This window comes from Argentina anserina, chromosome 2 (genome assembly GCF_933775445.1).
Source record: "Argentina anserina chromosome 2, drPotAnse1.1, whole genome shotgun sequence".
Classification (NCBI taxonomy): Eukaryota; Viridiplantae; Streptophyta; class Magnoliopsida; order Rosales; family Rosaceae; genus Argentina; species Argentina anserina.
The window spans coordinates 20,141,029-20,160,434 of record NC_065873.1 but is presented as its reverse complement, the minus strand read 5'-3'; the positions used below and the strand labels follow the sequence as shown (position 1 = coordinate 20,160,434).

Here is a 19,406-nt window from a genome sequence, read left to right as displayed (position 1 = left end):
GACCACAATTCCACAAATAGAGGAGGACAATTGGACAAATTGTAGGTTTAACCTCTACTTGAGCCATCAAGTGTGTGAATGTTTTGTCAAGTTTAATATGTCGATGATAATATATAACATACTAAATTACTGATATGATCACTATGAAAAGAATTATCGAAAATCTTTATTTACTAAATTGCGTTGTTACGTGGTGCATGTTTATCAACACAGGTTAAGAAAAATTGTCGACACACTTCAACGAGTACATTACATTAAGCAAAATATATCATGCTCTACCCTAAAAATAAAAGTTATGGTGTTCTTCCTAAAACAAAATTTATATTAAAAAATTATATTACAAATTTACCCTCATATTCCACATCGCCGTTACCCCTCTCAGGGCCGCAGTTTGTTCCTTCCTTCACTCTCTCTCTCTCTCTCTCTCTCTCTGGTTTTTACCTCTCTCAGTGCCCATTTCTCGATTGCCAGGCCAGATTAGACAGGTAAGTTTTTTCAGTTTCTACTCTTTTTCATACAGTTCTAGGTATTAAGGTTTAGAGTTCTGGGTTTCAGCTTCAGGTAGGAAGTTTTCCAAGCTGTTGAGATAGTTGGTGTCGTTTTGGGTTCTCATACTTGCTTATGACACAGTTGGTCATGTTGGGTCTTTGGGGGATTGACGCTGCCCCGATGAGTGTTTCCTTTTCTTTGTTTTGTTCCCAGCTAGAAGGGTGTTGGAGTTTCTGTGTCGTTTGAAGTTATGATTATCAGCTTTTAGTTCGTTATTGATGTTGGTTTTGGATTTTTGAGAAATTGGGTTATGAATACCTGCTTACAAGTTTGGAATTTTAATTGAGAATCAGATATGATCAGAATTTAGCCGTGCTCTGGTTTTGTATTGATCAAACTTGTTGTACTCAAGATGGTAATTGCTGTTAAGTTGTGTTTATTGTGAAGATCTGCCACACCTTCTTCACTTCATTGCTTCTGTTTGAGTATGGCTAGCTGAATTCACATATTAATGATTGGTCATGGTATTCTAATTAGATTTCCTTTCAGACCTTATTAGTTCTGTATTATGCTGCAAGTTTCATGATATGAAGTATTCATTGGTGCCTCTTTTCTCAAGCTTATTTATGCTCAGTCTTAAAATGTTTATATCTGTCTTCCATACATACATAGCTGTATTTGATGTTGTGAGAGATGCCTTTAAAGCTTTCGCAAAATAGAATTGTACATTGAGGAGAATGTCAAAAGAGGGTATTGTCATATATGCCTTAGTATATGTAGTTAGCTAGTTGCTGCTGGACTGACCATGCAATTTGTCTCTTTGCCTGAAACAAATAATTATGCTGCATGTAGCATGGATACGGCAGAAAAAGGGTATGTCCTTATCGTACCCGTGTCAGATACGGGTATGCTGTAATGTTTCGAAACCAATGAAGATCTTAATTGTATATGGTCTTTGTGTGGGAAGTTAAGGAGTATGGGTTAGCTCTGAAAGATATAAGTCTTTGATATGGCTTAGCATATTCAAGTGCACTAGATGCTTTTAGTTAAATATATTTTCTTTCTGAATGACTTTTTATTCTTAAGATTTTTGTTCTAAGGAGAAATTTAACTGAGCTTGCAGCTTTAGTTTGTGCTTCTGTGATTTTATTGCTTAAGGAATATAGGGGTCCTTTTATCTTCATACTTTGCTAGGGTGGTGCTTGTCTTTGGTATCTGAACTTGTGCACAAGGCTATCCAATACACTTCAATTTTTCTGATTTTTCTATGGGGTTCGTTAAGTGAGCTTTATTATTTTAGGACATAAAGATGAAAATACAATTTGTTCTTATTATCATTGGTGTTCTATTAAACTATGTGAATAATTCTTGCTGAGTGATTATCATGCATGTTTTTGTCAAGAAACCTTTTGTGGAGTTTGTTTAAAATCTTTTTCTTATACCCGGGACCTTATTATCATTGGTGTTCTATTAAACTATGTGAATAATTCTTGCTGAGTGATTATCATGCATGTTTTTGTCAAGAAACCTTTTGTGGAGTTTGTTTAAAATCTTTTTCTTATACCCGGGACTTTAAAATTAGAATGCAAAATCTCCTTGTAAGTTTTGCTATTCTATATAATTTCAAAACTGATATTGATGAACATAGCTCAAACGTTGGATGAAAACCTAAACTCTGAAGGAAAATGTAGGATTCTCTGGGGTTCAGTCCTTGGGATTATTGGTTTGAAAGGAAACTCGCCTTATAGAAACATAGGTCCAGTGTGGAGTTTGGGGTCAAATCCTAAACTACTAAATTAAACTGGCTTGAGTAAGCAGTTAGTCCTTTGAACATCTGGGCCTGCATCATGCTTATAGAAAAGTAAGCAAGTGTGTATGTGTGTTGCTTGTTTTGTGGGATTGAAGTGCTATTAATTTACTATTTCAAACCACATATTTTTAGGTGTTAATTTCTGCACATGGCTTCTGCAGATAGTTGATTTTGTTTCAGATGGGTTGGAAAGCAGCTGAGAAGCTTATTAGGCACTGGAAGGTTCTTAGAGGAGACAATGTGAGGGAAATAAAGATTTTTCCTTCTCTGCTCTTATCACTTTCAACATTTGTAAATTAACTCTGTTAGGATCTCATTTGCAGGTCATGATCATAAGAGGCAAAGACAAGGGTGAGACAGGTGTCATCAAGCGAGTCATTCGCTCTCAGAATCGTGTAATTGTGGAGGGCAAAAATCTGGTATCACTCTTGCTCTATCGTTGGTATTTGCTTGATTATATCTGATTTTGTGTTGTAGTTGTCTTGGAGCAGCTTATATCTGTTTCATGCTCATAATACTTTATTTATGAGAGAACTTGTCAAGACTTCCATAAATTTTGTTAATCCATTAAACGAGAAATTTGGCACAGTGAATGCTTACTGTTCTAACATATTTTTTTATATGTTTTTAATGGTTGGAATATTACCGATGAAAGTTCTGTAGTTCTCTAGTTGATGGCTTGATGCTCATCTTAGACCCATCTAGTTGGAAACATCCAATGGATTCAGACTTCAGATCTAACATCATTCCCATTAATGGCATGAAGGATTTAAAATTTCGATCTAGCACGTTATACACCAAGGGCTGGGAGCATCCAGTAAAAAAATTGCATATAATTTTCTTTGAACCATATTGAAAACTCTGATCTGTTGATATTTAAAGTTTTAGATAGGTGGTTCCAATAATAAGGCTTAGAAATATTTGAATGAGTGGGATAGTTTTGATTTACAAGTTTTCTGCCTTTCCAGGTCAAGAAACATATCAAGCAAGGCCAAGGTCATGAAGGCGGGATATTTACTGTTGAAGCCCCTCTTCATGCCTCAAATGTGCAAGTTGTTGATCCAGTAACAGGGTATTGAAGTAATCATAACATTTTACATTAGCAAGTGTTGGTGATTTTCTTATTTGCTTACACTCATGGTGATTAAATTTTTCCTCACGTGCAGGAGGCCTTGTAAGGTTGGGGTTAAATACCTTGAGGATGGAACAAAAGTTAGAGTAGCAAGAGGAACAGGAGCATCGGGATCTATTATCCCTCGTCCTGAAATCTTGAAGATAAGGACTACCCCAAGACCTACCGTTGGTACTTATCTGAAGTCCGAGATCTCTTATGTTCTGCTACTTGAAAATAACAAAGAATGTTCTAGCAATCCCTTGTGCTGATATTTCTATGCTTAACTTTTATTGCAGCTGGTCCAAAGGATACTTCTATGGATCTCGTGTTTGAGAAGACGTATGATGCTAAAACAGGAAAGGGCATGCCTGAACTTTGAGAGAACTAGTTTTACTGTCATTGCAGGTCAGATGGAAAATTTTGCAGAACAAAATGATGGGAGTCATATTAGTTGTCATAGTCTGGCGAATGATTTAGAATATCTTGCATTCTACTTCTGCTTCAATTCATAATTTTGAAGGAATAGTGTACAAACTAACATGGTCGGATGACAAATTTGCTATGGGAATATCTTTAGACTCAAGGCCATGAGCTCTTAGGAGTTGCAACCAAAATGAACACTTTTGCATCAGTTAATAGTAATGAAGCCTGTGGTATTCTTTTTTCTTTTGTGTATACTTGATCCAGTTATGTGCAAATTCAATTTCTTTTACTGAATTATGGATTGTTCATGCATAATATGGCTCCTTATCTATTTCTACCAGAAATTATATCAACTGTAGTCACTTGTATATTCTTGTTAGAAGTTTTTTTTTTTTGGGTCTGATTGTTAGAAGAGTGTACAGTGACATTGGTTGCCCGTACTGTCCGTAGTCCTTACTGTTGCTGCAACTCATATGGTACACATGGACATGATTAAATTCTTATTAGATAAACACAGCCATCCCAATTCCCAACCCTTTGGCATGTTGATCAAAACTGCAAACGCCAACCTTCCTTTGTCTTAATCAGCCAGACGGCATAATGCAAAAGCCAAAACGAAATATCTTACTGTATTTTGAAGCTCTGTGCTGTTCTATAGCAGGAGGCAATGGGGACGATAATGATCAGCCTCCAAATTCCAATAAAGACACGTAAATCGGACACTCGTCACCTTGCATGGCCTCAACCCTCTTCTTATCTCCACCTTCTTTTGCTATATATATAGTATTCCCATGATCATCTTCCCATCAAGTACTGTTAAACATGGAGATCAAAAATAAGCTGTGTTTGGTTGTCTTGGTTTTCTCTGTCTTGCTCGCTGTGAGTAGTGGTGTGGATTATAAAGAGAAGGACCCCGAGCTGCGGCAGTGCCAGCACCAGTGCCAACACCTGAGAGGAGCTGATGAGCAACAGAAGCAAATCTGCGAGCAGCGATGCGATGATTACATCAAGCAGAAGAAGCAGGAGGAGAAGCAGAGGAGGGGAGAAGGAGGAGGTACTAGTTTTTATGGATATGATGAGGATCAAGAACAGTATCAGGGGCAACAGCGACAGCAACAGCAATATGACCAGAATCCCTACTTCTTTGAAGATCAGGATTTTGAGACCATAGTCGAAACTGATCAAGGCCGAGTTCAGATTCTTCAGAAGTTCACTGAGAAGTCTGATCTTCTGCGCGGCATTCAGAATTTCCGGATTGGTTCTCTTATCACCAACCCTCACTCTTTTGTTGCTCCACATCATCTTGATGCCGACTGTGTTTGCTTCGTCTTCCAGGGTAAGTAACATGTGGTCCTCTCTGCTAAGTTTTCATGTTGAATCAATAACTAAGTTTTCATCTGTTTCTGAACTTTATACTGTGTTTGAAATGAAGGGCGACCAACCATTAGCATGGTGAGAGGTGAGAAGAGAGAGAGCCATAACCTTGAACGTGGAGATATACTCAGGGTTCCAGCTGGTACTCCTGTTTATATCATCAACAGAGACGAAAATGAGAAGCTGTTTATTGTGAAACTCCTCCGCCCAGTCTCGCTTCCTGATCAGTTTGAGGTTCTTTAAAAATCAGATCACCTATTGCAATATTCGCTTTCTGATTTATATATTCAAACATGTAACGCTCTTCTTTGCTATGCATACAGGCATTCTTTGGGGGAGGTGGTGAGAACCCGGAATCAATTTTCAGAGCTTTCAGTCCGGAGGTACTTCAGGCGGCTTTCAAGGCCGGAAGAGATGAGCTACAGAGGCTTTTCGGGCAGCAGAGGCAAGGAAGCATCATGAAGGCCTCCAGAGAACAAATTCAGAAGATGAGCCACAGTTCTGGTGGCGCCGAAAAGATTTGGCCTTTCCATGGTGATGAGCCATTCTCAACATCAACGAAATCAGGCCCGTTCAACCTCTTCAAGAAGCGCCCTTCTCAGTCGAACCAACATGGACATCTCTTTGAAGCTGATTTCAATGACTACAAACAGCTCGAGGAACTCGACATCCAAATCTCTTTCGCCAACATCACTCGAGGGTCCATGGTTGCTCCACACTTCAACTCCAAATCCACCAAAATCTCCTTCGTTCTGGATGGTGAGGGCTTCTTCGAGATGGCATGTCCCCACCTTGCGTCCCAAGAAAGCTCCCAAAGACAACAGCAACCTCAGCGGAGGAGCAGCAGCCCAAGCTACCAGAATGTGAGAGGGGACTTGAGACGTGGAACCGTTTTCATTGTCCCCGCCGGCCATCCGGTCACCGCCATTGCCTCGAGGAACAGTAATCTGCAAATCCTCTGCTTTGAGGTGAATGCCAAGGACAATGTGAAGATCCCTCTGACGGGAAAGAGCAATGTGGTGAGTCAGTTCGAGAGGGAAGCAAAGGAGCTCGCGTTCGGTGTTCCGGTGAAAGAGGTGGACCGCATCTTTAACAAGCAACAGGATCAGTTTTTCTTCGAGGGACCGAACAATCAGCAGCAGGGTCGTATGTGGTCAGTGGTTTAGTATTAAGCAGAAGGAAGGTGTTCGACGAAGTCCTGGTAATAAGTGACTGCTGCAGTTTGAGGTTGCTAATGCTAATATGTATATTAAGAGTACTTGGTTCTATGACTGAGAGGTGAGAAAGTAAATATGTCCAGTCTTCCAATGTAGCTATAGGGTTTAAGCACCCTTAAATAAGTGAATGTGACCCTTCTGCTTTTCTAGTTGAGATTACAGAAAGGGGGAGCAGCTACGTACTTGACATGATGCTCGACGCAAATTTAGAAAATTTGACCCAAATGCAGGTATTAGAAGCTTCAACGATACCTAAATCAAGATCATAACCCAAATGATCTGCAGTTTCAGACAACTTAGAAATGTGTTACAGATGCGGGTTTTTCGAACTCATCAAACCTCGTTTAGAAACTAGCAAGTAGCAACTAACCTACAGAGAAAAAAAGGGCCAAGAAGTCCTCCTGGAGTAGAAAACTTTTACTTTTACTTATTGGAGTGAAAGAAAATCGTCGTAATTAATTTTACTCGTGTACTTCTACAGTATGTGATTCGTGATTATAGCATATAAAACGTCATTAAATAAAAGATTTATTGCTAAAATTACGACAATGCGAGTAAAATTAATTAATTTTCCTATTATCAACCAAATTAGAGTCGGTAAGAAAATAAGAAATAAATTCTAAATTAGAATCGTAAAGAAATTCAAAAAGCGCGGAGGCTTCCACGTGGCACACAATTCGTAACTCTTCAAAAAACTACAAAAGCACTATGAGGAGTCCATGAAGCAACACTGGTGACTCTGCTCTCTCTCTCTATTTCCGTACACTCCCGAACCTCGAAATCCCCCAAATTCCCAAAACCCTAGCCGCCGGAGATGCCCACGCCGACGAAGCGGTCCCGGATTTGCCGCTCCCCGAGCTCCGCAGACGCCGCCGTGATCCGCCAGCTCCCGCCGAGGGCTCCGGAGCCGTCCGATCGCCGCTGCGCGGTTTTCGGGAATCCTGTGGAGCCATCGCCGGAGAAATCGCGCAGAGAGCTTCCGTCGCGGAAGAAAGCGCACAGAGAGCATCCATTGCCGGAGAAATCGCACGGAGGACAGCAGCCTCCGCCGGCGATTCTGACGGTTTCGTCGCCGGAGATTGTGAGTGTGGAGGCCGCGGCGGCGCAGGTCGATCAGTTCCTTGATGAATGCTACTTTTGCAAGATGAGGATGCCTGGGGATTGTGATGTGTTCATGTACGGGTGAGGCTTCCTTTTCTAAATCTTGTCTCTGATTTATTAATAATAATAATAATATTTAAGTGAAAATTTGCTGCGAATCACTGGCTGATTGTTTGTTAATTAATATGGATTATAAAGTAATCAATAGGTTATTTTTGTTTGAGTGAATTGGTGGTAATTTTTCAGTACATTTTGTGAAATTTGATGTGCGAATGCAGAGCTTTTGGTGCATTCTGTTCGGAGCTTTGCCGATTCAAGCAAATTTGCAAGGACAGGTTGGCGGAGCAAGCACTTGTGAAATGCTGCCGAGGGCGGAAAAGCAATGTGAATGGCTCTGGTGAGTAGTCTAGCGAGAGAGACCAACTTGGTGGCGGCACGCCTATCATATATTTGAGATTGGCCTGCGCTTTTGGTTGTTACAATTGTAAGTAGTTTGCATTTAAATAGCCTGTTTTTGGTTCAGCAGTGGGTTATATGTAGTGGTAACTAGCTCCATTTATGATCAGACATACGAATTGAAGTAGATGCCATGTTTTGTTTCGGCATTGGATTGGAGTAGCTGCGTTGTAATTTAGGTGTCCTGAGATACACATTATATCAATGATGAGAATCGTAAACATATGTGAAACATAGCCCGCCTTCGTTCATTTGGTTTGTTAGTTATGTTCTTTCTTATCTGCGACTTTAGGTCATACAACTAGATGAACTGGTTTTTGGTTCTCCATGTGATGTCGTATGTAAATATTGGAATGTGGAGAAGGTGATTGGTGCACTTTGAGTGTTTAATTTGTTATTCTGTACTTACATTTTCTGTTTATAAAGAGAATGTTAACATGAATGACCAAATTATCTTGCTTAGAATCATTGCATGACTGCCATTTTGGCTAGCATGTATTCCTCATGAAGGGAGCGTTACTTTGTTTATCTCCCTACCAAGTACCAGAATGACTATTTATTATTATATCTCATGATAATATGAATAATTATTAACAAAACATAAAAGCTTAGAACCTGTTTCTTTTGCTTAATTCCTTGTTCCAGATTGAATTTATGATAGTATGCACAAGTACATATGAGCTGGTCCTTTAGCCTATCCTTCCTATGAACCTCCCTTGATATTGCTATGTTTTATATCGTTTGGAAGTCCTTAGTCAGCATATATGTATGTATACACACATATGAGCAACTGAACTGGTATATGGATTGCAGAACAAACGAAGGAATGGCCATTCCATGTAGAACTTCCAGCATATGATTTTATAGAATACAATGTTTGATAGAAATGACTGAAATTTTGTGAATATGGTCTGACTACTCGAACTTTTACAAATGCATTTGTATCGTCAGTCTCATGTGTTTTTCCGACTTTTTCCTTTTTATATATTTTTGGTAACCGATTTCATCAGTATTGAGTAGTCAATAATTGTGACATAAATTTGGCCTTGATTTGAGCTGTGAATAAATTTGGGTTGTTGCTGCATTACTTGAGCGGTTAGGTCACTTGGGTGCGTAGTCAAGAGCTTTCTGGTTTGCTATTACTGCGAATGTGCTAATATCAACTTGAGGAAGACATGTAAGTGTGCATAGTTTTCACTATGTTAGGATACCTTCCTTTTCTTTTTTTTGAAAAGGAAAATTGATCAACTAGCAGGATTATTGTCTCGCTCTTCCTTGATGAAGTTAGGTCCATGATCTGCGTTAGGTCCATGATGCAACATTAGTAGCAGCAAGTTATAGTAGCAGTACATTATGACCAACATCCTTGTGCACTGTCTTAGATATTGAGTCGAATGCTGCAGATACATAGTCGTGAACTGAATAAAAATAAGTGACATTCTGAAATTTTATAAATACCTGTTTATGCGATGAACTTATTTATGGAGCAGCTGATCTGCTACCATTATATCGCAGCATTATTCAGTGGTGTTTCGACTGTGCTTGAATTTCATGTCTGGTGTTAAGAAAGAGCTGAAGTACTGGGCGTCTGTGCCAAACTATCATCGGGCTCTTTTTTCCTTCAGTAAACTTTGCTTCTGTACCTTACCAGATATCCAGGAGGAGTACCCGAGTTACTAGCTACGACCCCTGTTCTCCTTTCAGCTACAGACCACGGCCCATTTATGATTCTAGTTCTGCAGTTCTGCTTAAGGCTCAAGCAAGGAAAGTACCTTCGTTTGGGTTGGACACTGAGCAAATGCTAGCAACTGTTTCAGTGGTTTTTACTTTTTAACCTGAGTTAGTATTTTCTGGTACACGTAAGTACGTGACAAACACTATGATCGACGGTATAACCCATCAATCGTCGGTGAGTGATGGGTTGTGGGTTCTGCCTTCTTGTTATAGGGGACGCCTGGAAAGATTAGTAGAGTATTCAAAGTCGGAAACTTCACCACAAAATGGACAACTCTTATACGAAAATGAATTCTATAACCGGGTTGTTGATGCGTGATAAAAGCATGTCATCAAAAAAATTTGATCGTTTGTGCTCTAATGAGTTAGGGATGTCTTCTCTCTCTGCAGTCAGCCCTAGGATTTGTATAGAATTTTCGGTTCTTGGTGCTTATTTCTACAGTTTCTAGTTAGCACCGTTAGCAACCTAAGGTAGTCTGCATGCTACAGCCCGTATGGCTATAAGTAGGCTCGAGTCGCTATGTTCGACTCGTAGTTCGGCTCGTTTTTAGTCCATTCGGCTCAAGCTCATAAAATTAAATGAGCCGAGTTTGAGCTCAATATTTAGCTCACCTTGAAAATGAGTCGAGTTTGAACAATAAGTAGTCCGCTCGTTCGACTCATTTAGCTTGCGAGCTAGCTTGAGCTTGTTAAAAGCTCAGTTCGTTTATTAATTAACCTTAACTTATTAAGTTTTATAGTATAGCTAAAGTATAGTTTTTATATGAAAAATAATATTAAAAATATAATATTTGTTCGAAAGAGCTGAAAAAATTTCTTTTTAAAATAATTAGTTAAAGACTTTAAGTTCTATAATGAGTTTGATTTGTTAATTTTAGTTCATTACAAATAAAAAGAATTTTGTGTGATATTATGACATTAGATTTTGAATTTTCTTTTTAATTTCTATTTTTTTTTATTTCGTATGATTCAAACCGGCTCGATTCGAGTTCAATTTTATTTAATAAAATGAGCCGCCAAAGCCCACCTCAATCTTTTTCAAGCCGAGCCGAGCTTGAGCATAAAACACAAAAATCAAATTTTGGCCCGGCTTGAGTTCGATCGAATGAAAACGAGCCAAATATGAACAACCTAGTATTCGGCTCGGCTCATTTACACCCCTAACAGGCCTTATGTGGAACCGTGCAAGTCATGTACATTCTTACCTATCAATATCATTGGTTATATATCCAAGTACCAAACTCTAGCTACTAAAGTAATGGATCGATCATCCGTTATTGTACATTTGTACGTGCTAAGATAAGTCATAAGCTGAATTGTGTGACGAAAGAATTGAAAGATTGATTGAACACGTATCAATATATGATTGAACACATCAATATATGTGTGGAATCGTCTTATAAGGAAAAAAAAAAGGTGGCATCATCATTGCGTAGATGAGTGAGTGTCGACGTCTTTGGAATATATACGAGGTAGCACTCTTAACTGCCTTCTTCAGAAGGAAATCTACGAGCTGGGAACACGAGGCTGATGTGATTGTAATATCTCACATCGATTAAAAGAGAATGGGTGATGTGCCTTATATTTACATTCATATATCCATCTAACATGAGGTCTTTTGGGGACTTAATGGTTTTAAAGGGGTTGAGAACTCCGAAGTTAAGTTTGTTTTTGCTAGAGCAATCCCAGGATAGGTAATTAACTGGGAAGTTGCTCGTGAGCTTCCAAAAACAAAACCGTGAGAGCTATGCCCAAAGCAGACAATATTGTGTTACAGGAGAGCGGTCCCGTGATGTGATAATGGGGGTGATGTGCTTTATATGTACATGTCAACCCCTCTATCTAACACTATGCATTTTGGGGGCTTACATAATATCGTTTTACGGCGGAGCAGTCTCGGGATGTGACATAGATGATCCTCTCTAGTGTATAGACCTGGAGCAAGTTTCGTCATTAGTAGTAAACAAGAATTCGTGGTCTCCCCATTTTTTTAGAAACTAATTAACCAGGACTGATGACGATGAAGAAGAAGAAGATGATGAAATCAGTGTCACAATATTGTAATCAGTGGTACGTTGATGACGCCATTGAAGAAAGCTTCTTCTCTTGACTCTTCTTGTTGGATCTTCTCGATCTTATGGTCTAGCTACTGAGCCAGTACTTATATCATTAGAGCCTTCAGGGTCTGCTCTCACTTAGATCAGAAGCTACTAGTCTGAGCCCTCGTATCCTCGATCTGTAGCTCTGATCGAGTTCTGGGCATGCAGCACTGACGTACGTATTGCTTCTTCAACAAGCAATCTAAGCGAATCATTAATACATAATAGGCTAAACACACACGATATCGGTCACCACCTATCTAAACTAATTATATGATTTATATCATCAGATCGATCATACATTCATACCTACTTCAATTATTGAGAGCCTGAAACCTAACCTAACCACCAGTAATGAGTTATGGCATACATATGTTTACCCATTGTGGGAAATCTTAACCTGTCCTAGATAACTGGGCATGCATGGGAGGCATGCATTGCCATTTTGATGTTAATTTTTTCGGTCGTCAGCATCCACAGAATGAAATCTATTTCAGAATCAATCACAGATGAATCGGAAATAAGCAACAGATAAATAATAGGCGTCATGCTCACCTCGATCATCATCATCATCATCTTCAGTATCGATCTATCTTTTCCCATGCATGCCAACCCTGGTTTCCTCATCATAGATCAATGATGGTGTTTTAACTTTTGGAATTTTGCTATCCAAATAACATTGCTCAGCTTTTATTAGGTTAATTAGTTGGTGATCCAATTTATGGGACTGGTTTCTTGAGAAATTGAAAAAAAAAGTTGATTTTTGCCTTCGTGATCCTGTAACTAGCACTGTACGTTATTCAGTATAAGCTTGACGGTTCTTCTAAGAATCAAACGTGTATATATGCGTACGTAGGTCATGTTCCCGTGCTGATGATCATCAAGTGGGCGTGGGGCAAATGCCAGATTCAAATTTCAGAAGAATTTGCATAATGGGTCTATATCAGAATATGTACCCATATTACTTACGCAGTTAAGCACAGTCGTGGCTATATATATGGGACCATTTACGAACCTAGTTAAGCTTACTACTACGGATCGGAGGTAATCATTCGGTTGTTATTTTCATGTAAAAAGGAACGAGATTTAGCACTTTCACTCTGATACATGTATCAGATAAAGACTCCTCGATCATTTGCATCATTGCATGTGCATGCAAAGTGAACTAGACATTTCAAATTTTCGTTTCATCTTCAAGAAATTTGGAAGTCTAATGTGAAAGATGCAGTACGTCGTCAAGTAGGACCAAACATGTACGTACAGCATGATTAATCGATCGAGCAAGTAAAGCTTTGTCATTCTTCGTCTTTCGATCCGGCCATCTAATCACACCCTAAAGGGATTAAAACATAATCTCGAGCTCTTTCATCTAAGTTGGTCAGTTTGTTCGGGAAATAAAGAGTTAAAGCTATCAAAAGTCGATCATGGTACAACCATTATATATACGGTGTATCGTGATACAAATAATTATACGTACAATGTATCGTGATATGTAATAATTAACCTACTTGATTAAGTAATCATTAAAAGATTATAACGAAAACATCTATCTGTGGCAAGAAAATCTGAATTCATATCAATTGAAATTTGATATCGCTGTGGCAAAGAGGTCTACAAACGTGCATGCATAGGCAGCGACGAATATAAATCACCAATTCACCATCTAGTGTGCAAATGAACATTAAACTTTTGTGGCTTAAGAAAAAAGATTTTATCCATATTAAGTACTGTATAGCAAAATGTAAAAAGAAAAGAAAAGAGGTATAGCAAAAAACGATCGATCAGATCAATTCTCACTTTATCAGAATGGATTGTTTTGGAAGTTGAGCCCTAGCTTCTTCATTGTTCGAGCACTTTATCTCTTTAATGCTTATTCAAATCTATCTAGCTAGGGTTTTACTATGTCTGTCTCTCTGTAGGTTGCATGTTTGTGTTCTTTAAGCTTTTATTAAAAGGATGATTGTTTGGCTTTAGCTTTGGTTCAGAAATCAGGAACCAACTTCCCACCCTCGCTCCCCTGCCCGGCCACTTGGATCGTTTCCCTCGTCGATCTTCACAAATCGATCACCAAAGCTAGCTGATCAAAGCTTTACATATTCTGATATCGATATTCATATGCATATATAGAATAAGGCTAGGAGTCATAGTATAAGCATGAAATTAATCAGATTCTATAAGCTAGCTCTCTATGATTTCAAAAGGGGCATGTTGTAGCTTTTCTAGCAAGAAGCAATGAACACTAAAAGTGGATGTACAAGAAGATCGAACAACTTAAGAAGTAAGAAAACCAAAAAAGTGCTTAAGAATCAATCTGATCTTGCAGAAGCTGGGAATCTCTTCCCATTTTTACTTTGCGCGACTAAAGTTGACAAATCCCGTGGGCCCATTACCTCATCACGTGTCACAGTTTGACTCGACACGTCATCACTGGCGGGATCCATGGAGCGCGTGTACCCACACTCGGCAATGTCGCGCCAATTCTGGCACGGAATCTTTCAGGTGCTTAATTCGTTCGGTTTGAAATAACCGGAGGGTATGATACACGCGCGAAGCGCAAAGAGGTCTTATTTTTCTGGCGCGGATTTTAGACCAAGTTTCACCTCAGAGGTTAAAGTAGAACAGAACACCCAGTCAGTCACTGTAAGCTTGTGTGAAACAGGTGGCAGTAAAAGTACTTGATTCTACTGTCACCATCTTGGGTTACGTATCTGAAAATCTGAAATTATTCCACTTTTCCGGTGCAAGAAATTGCTCTACCCTATTTGGTTCTTGGTTCTTAAGTTCTTCATTGAAATTACGAGCAAATGGTAAGTAATTTTAACTTTTAATTTCAAACAACTTAATTACAGATAAGGTAAAAAAAGAAATGAGGAGTGAAAAAGACTTGGGGAAATACGTGAGAGATGACAATGCAATGAAGCATTGATTTTTGAAAGATAGAGCTTTTATATCAATCAGCCTCCCAATTTTGGACAAGTAATTATTATCAGGTACTATCACAACCCCCATTTCTTTCATCTTTATGCTGTACACCAATACAAAACTGAAAGAAAATAATATATATATGTGTGTGTGTGTGTGCCTAAAACTGTGTAATATATTTATTTTCATCATCTAAATTGTGAATAAACTAAGATGTCAAACCAGGCTCCAAATGGATCATCAAGCTCATCCTACAAAAAAAGAAATCCCAAACTAGTTAGGTAAGATATATGATTTCTTTTTGACTGGTGCCAACATTTTGGGTCATGAACGAAACTAAATTAAGTCAAAGCCACCATTCACTTTTCTCAGTTTCTTACCTCATTAACAAGATCAGCCACAATCCACAGCCATTGTGCCAGAATCTTCCAAGTTTGCCAATTGTGACCTGCAAACATGTGGGTTGGGTGAGTAATCATCCACAAAATCACAAAATAATTGTACCTGCTGTGATGAGCAAAGAAAGGTATGGAAAGAAATTGTACAAAACAATGTAGGAAGAAGAAGAAGAAGAAGAAGAAGAAGACGTGAATTGCAGCCAAACAAAGTGAGCAAGGGAAAGAAAGTGAAGGGCCAACCTAGTTATGTGATTGTGGGCAACAAACTGTCTTTATCATCATGATGGCACAGAATTTCCGTGGGGCCATCTCTGCAATAGGGGACCAAAAACTCAGATAAGAGCAAGAACAGGACAAGAGAAATATACTCAACGATGAGCTTTAACAGGAAAGAAGACATGTTTTATGGCCATGCTTTTGGAAACTAGGCAAAGTAATATTCTATTTTTCCACTGCAGCGGTAGGAGTCAACTGAACCTTAATGGACTAAAGGATAAGGAAGAAGTTTAGCCTACGGGAGAAAGTGTTCCGGCAGCCTAAGGAATCTATATTTGTAATGAGAGCAATGTAAAACTAATGGAAGTTTTGAAAAGCATGAAAAAGGAACTAGCATGACAATAGTTTTACCTGACTGATCAAGGAAATCAATGGGGTTGGAATTCCCCGAAAAACAAATAGGATGTCACTCGCAGTTATATTTGGAGCATTTCTGTTTACAAGCAGAAGATGAATTGATTTAGTTGCAAAATAAACTCAGCAAAGGCTCATTCCAACATTTTAAGAATATCACCTTATGAGATCATGGAATAAACTCTGCTTCAGTGACGATGGATAATCAGGTATGCACATTCAATAAAAATGGGGCTGCGAGTATCCACGTGACTATGGCAACAGCTCCTCCACCTCAATCCTGGAACTAGAACAACTCATGCTTTTCTTGATTCGGTTACGGTTAATGGACTCCACCTCTGCCAGAAATACGCTGTAAACTGGCCTGTGATCTGAGAATCTTGATTCCCCACGAACATAGGACAATTGATGGAGGCCTCTTCCATGCCATAATATACGATCACACCTACACATACAAACAATAGATTTAGATTTCAGATAACAATAACTTAATACTTTCACAATTTTTACAATATAATATGTTCATTATATTTTCTAGTCTCATAGTTGTCTGAATTGAGTTTTCTGTCAAAAATTATTACCATGCTGGAGTTCTTCGCTTCTCCTTGTTGTGCCTATCATCACCGGCATACCTATCTGAATTGTTCAAATACTTGTATGTTGGAGGAAAGTATATCTTCCCCTCGCTCCATCCCTCAAAGACACGACCTCGTCTCTGCTCTATGCTTAGCTGAATTAAACCATCACAGTTTCAGATACAAGCATAACAGAAAGTTAGTCAAAAGTAGAACACCAACTCTTTTCCTTTCTTTCCTTTCTTTTCTTAACATCTTCTTGGTCCCATCACTCCCATGGGGGAACACAAGATGAACACATAACAAGGAAAAGCACATGGTTGGTAGAGAAATAGGTAACATACCTGGTCATTCTCTAACAATGCCCTCCAGTTGCGCATTTCAACGAGAGCTTTTGCAGAGCGGTAAGAAAGGGCAATGCGATAATTCAAATCCCCAAGCCAAATAATGCGACTGCAACAAGAAAGTAAAACATTTAGTTTCATTTCAATCGCCATATCATTTTCTTAGAAAGATACAATCCAATTCAAACATTACAAGAAACAACAACCTGTACAAAAGATAATGGGGGACTTACTCATGCTCTAGTATAGTCTGAGGAGAGCTTTCATCTCCCATTCCATTAACCCTGGGAAACCTTGTCTTCCTTAGGATCTCCAAGACATCAGAATTTCTTCGAAGTTCATCACCGTCCTTCTGCCCGGAGGTCAGATGACTACAGATGAAGCAAAAGCTTGTTTGGTGCAATGACATGCTAATTGATATTGAACCCTGAAAAACTCACACAAATAAGTTTGCTGCTTGGGTTTTAATTTTACTTAAAAAAATGAAACTTAACATGTATACCTTATTTCCAAGATAGCCCATCAATCCTCTGCCAACACAAGATACCTTCATATTGCGAACATCATCTCTGAGATCACTTTTCACCCACACTGTTAAAAATATCCCAACCATTTGCTTGCTAGCAACCAAGCAGTACCTTGAGTTCCCTTGCTGTCTTTCTCTATCCTCCATCGAAAATGATCCACTATTGGACATTGGTGAATACTGTGTGACAAAAGGTGAATCACCAGGTCCATTCTCATCATCAGAGGAACCCCATCTTACATTCAGGTCATAGTCACTTGTTCTATTCCCAAACATAACTCGATCACAAACACTGTACCGTCGATCAAGCTGAGGTTGTGGTATTGACATGTCATTGTCCATTCTCATGCTGCGGCTCAGGGATTGAAAGGACCGGCGATGGAAGAAGGAGGAGGTCTTCTGCCTCGTTGATCCCTCAAAGTCTGAATCCAACTCCACAATTGGATCAGGAACCGGGGAAGGTGTATGGTAACCACCACTAGCACCAGGAAGACTATTAATAGTCTTCCTTATAAGAGCTAGCCATTTTTTAGCCGGGGCATTGTCTTCTGTCCCCAAAACATTTCCAGCATTCAAAGGAACTATTTCTTGAAACCTGGAAACCAATTAAACAAAAAATGATTGAGGATTCTATTACCAAATGTTGCATAAGAGAGAGATTAGAGCATCTTGATATATAAAACACACATACCCTAGAACATAAATGTCAGCAGGAGGAGAGGTATGAAGCCAGTCTTCCAGATTCAAACAACTGGGAGGAGATTTTCCAGCCACATTCCATGTAGCAACATAAATCCTGTGTCAAAATGGACAAAAAAAAAACACGAATAAAGACCAACATTTGCAGAAAGAAACACAATGCAAAAAGTTTGTGCCTAATCTATTCAATGAGAAAGACGGTGCATAGTTGCATAGTACTTACCTATAATTGTGTACATCTGTAACCTGTGATGCGTCCATGTCAATCTTACCTCGCCGGACTTTATCAGAGTGCCTCTTGCTTAAACTTTCTGTGAAGAATTTAAAATTGGACATAAATTAGGAGACTCTAAACAAAAGAGCAATTGGATTCTTTATATGATTGTTTGATGCTGCTACACTATTGGGAGTTAAGAATTGTTGTGGTCCAAAAGATAAAAGAAAGAAATATGCAGATGATGATACTGAACCTGTTTTGCTTTTCTTGATTGTGCATGCTTCCCTCTCTGCATAAGTGTTCCTCCACTCTTCATCACCACCTGAAAAAGAAGAAGCATAAAGTGTGTTAAAGCTGTGCTCTTTCCATTGTTGAGAAATGCATCAATCCCACACAGCATTTCAACATCACAAAAAAACAAAACCATTTCAAGTTACCAAAAAACATTAATAATAGAGGAGTGAACGAAAGAAGGAAATGAAATTCACAAGGGAGGAAGAAAACAAATGACAGATCTTGAACTGCAAACTGAAGCAGCAACAGAAGACCCCAATCAGAACCTCAAAAAATTATTGTACTCAAGAAGCAGAGGATAGCCCATTTTGCTCTTGCTGTAAAACCCAAGATTCCCCTAAATCCACAATCAAAAATTGACATCCTAATCATGCATGTGAGAGGGACACAACAGATAGGAGCAATGACCTTCATAAACGACGTCGTCTGCGTGAAAGTCCTCAGCTTTGCTCTTGATGTTGAGCCACTTCTTGACCAGAGTCTTGGGCCATGAAAGCTTCATACCCAGAACAACAAACAACAACACACAAAGACTCAGCTTTTCTTCTTCCCAGAACAAAGAATGCACACAAAAATCATGGAAATGCAGGCATTTTATTCAAACCTTGCTTTTCTTTGAATTCCCATCTATCATTGTTTCACTGCTTCATAAGGCCACTCTGGATTTGCAGCAATAAATGGCCCCACTCACCACTCTCTGGCTTTCTCTTTAGAAATCAATGTGGTGGTAGAGCAAGTACAAAATGGAAGATACAAATTGGAGGTCAGGACTCAAAAAGGTTCAAAGCTATGGTTTTTGAGGTCAAAAGTATTGGAAAAAGCTTAGTGATTTGGTTATAGGAAGACAACAAAAAATGGGTGTGCCTCCCCTGTTTTCCGAAGGAAAAAAAAAACCCCAAGTCAGTTTCTGGGCATTTAAGTCTCTGAGCTAAAATCCAAAACGCCCAGTTTTGGTAGTTTTTTTCACTTGTACTTGTTCTGAGA

At 39.0% G+C, this 19,406-nt stretch overlaps 4 protein-coding genes across 4 annotated transcripts; 3 read left to right on the top strand and 1 right to left on the bottom strand.

Annotated features, from left to right (window-relative positions):
- The first annotated feature begins 362 nt into the window (after nt 1-362).
- Nucleotides 363-3,996, top strand: LOC126783378 (uncharacterized). The gene is made up of 6 exons (XM_050508837.1): nt 363-485; nt 2,461-2,539; nt 2,623-2,718; nt 3,268-3,371; nt 3,466-3,602; nt 3,710-3,996. The coding sequence occupies exons 2-6, from the start codon at nt 2,480-2,482 to the stop codon at nt 3,790-3,792; spliced, it is 480 nt and encodes a 159-aa protein (XP_050364794.1). The 5' UTR covers nt 363-485; nt 2,461-2,479; the 3' UTR covers nt 3,793-3,996.
- A 405-nt stretch (nt 3,997-4,401) lies between these two features.
- Nucleotides 4,402-6,550, top strand: LOC126783376 (vicilin Cor a 11.0101). The gene is made up of 3 exons (XM_050508835.1): nt 4,402-5,172; nt 5,269-5,444; nt 5,534-6,550. Exons 1-3 carry the CDS (start codon nt 4,659-4,661, stop codon nt 6,374-6,376), a joined length of 1,533 nt encoding a protein of 510 aa, XP_050364792.1. The 5' UTR covers nt 4,402-4,658; the 3' UTR covers nt 6,377-6,550.
- A 632-nt stretch (nt 6,551-7,182) lies between these two features.
- On the top strand, nt 7,183-8,489 carry LOC126783377 (uncharacterized). Its single transcript, XM_050508836.1, has 2 exons — nt 7,183-7,609; nt 7,807-8,489. The coding sequence occupies exons 1-2, from the start codon at nt 7,242-7,244 to the stop codon at nt 7,931-7,933; spliced, it is 495 nt and encodes a 164-aa protein (XP_050364793.1). The 5' UTR covers nt 7,183-7,241; the 3' UTR covers nt 7,934-8,489.
- A 7,275-nt stretch (nt 8,490-15,764) lies between these two features.
- LOC126782567 (type I inositol polyphosphate 5-phosphatase 4) lies at nt 15,765-19,142 on the bottom strand. Its single transcript, XM_050507833.1, has 11 exons — nt 19,027-19,142; nt 18,831-18,918; nt 18,382-18,450; nt 18,135-18,222; nt 17,904-18,008; nt 17,189-17,807; nt 16,920-17,113; nt 16,687-16,795; nt 16,349-16,497; nt 15,928-16,212; nt 15,765-15,846 (listed from the first exon to the last, which is right to left on the bottom strand). Exons 1-10 carry the CDS (start codon nt 19,054-19,056, stop codon nt 16,020-16,022), a joined length of 1,644 nt encoding a protein of 547 aa, XP_050363790.1. The 5' UTR covers nt 19,057-19,142; the 3' UTR covers nt 15,765-15,846; nt 15,928-16,019.
- Between the last annotated feature and the right edge of the window lie 264 nt (nt 19,143-19,406).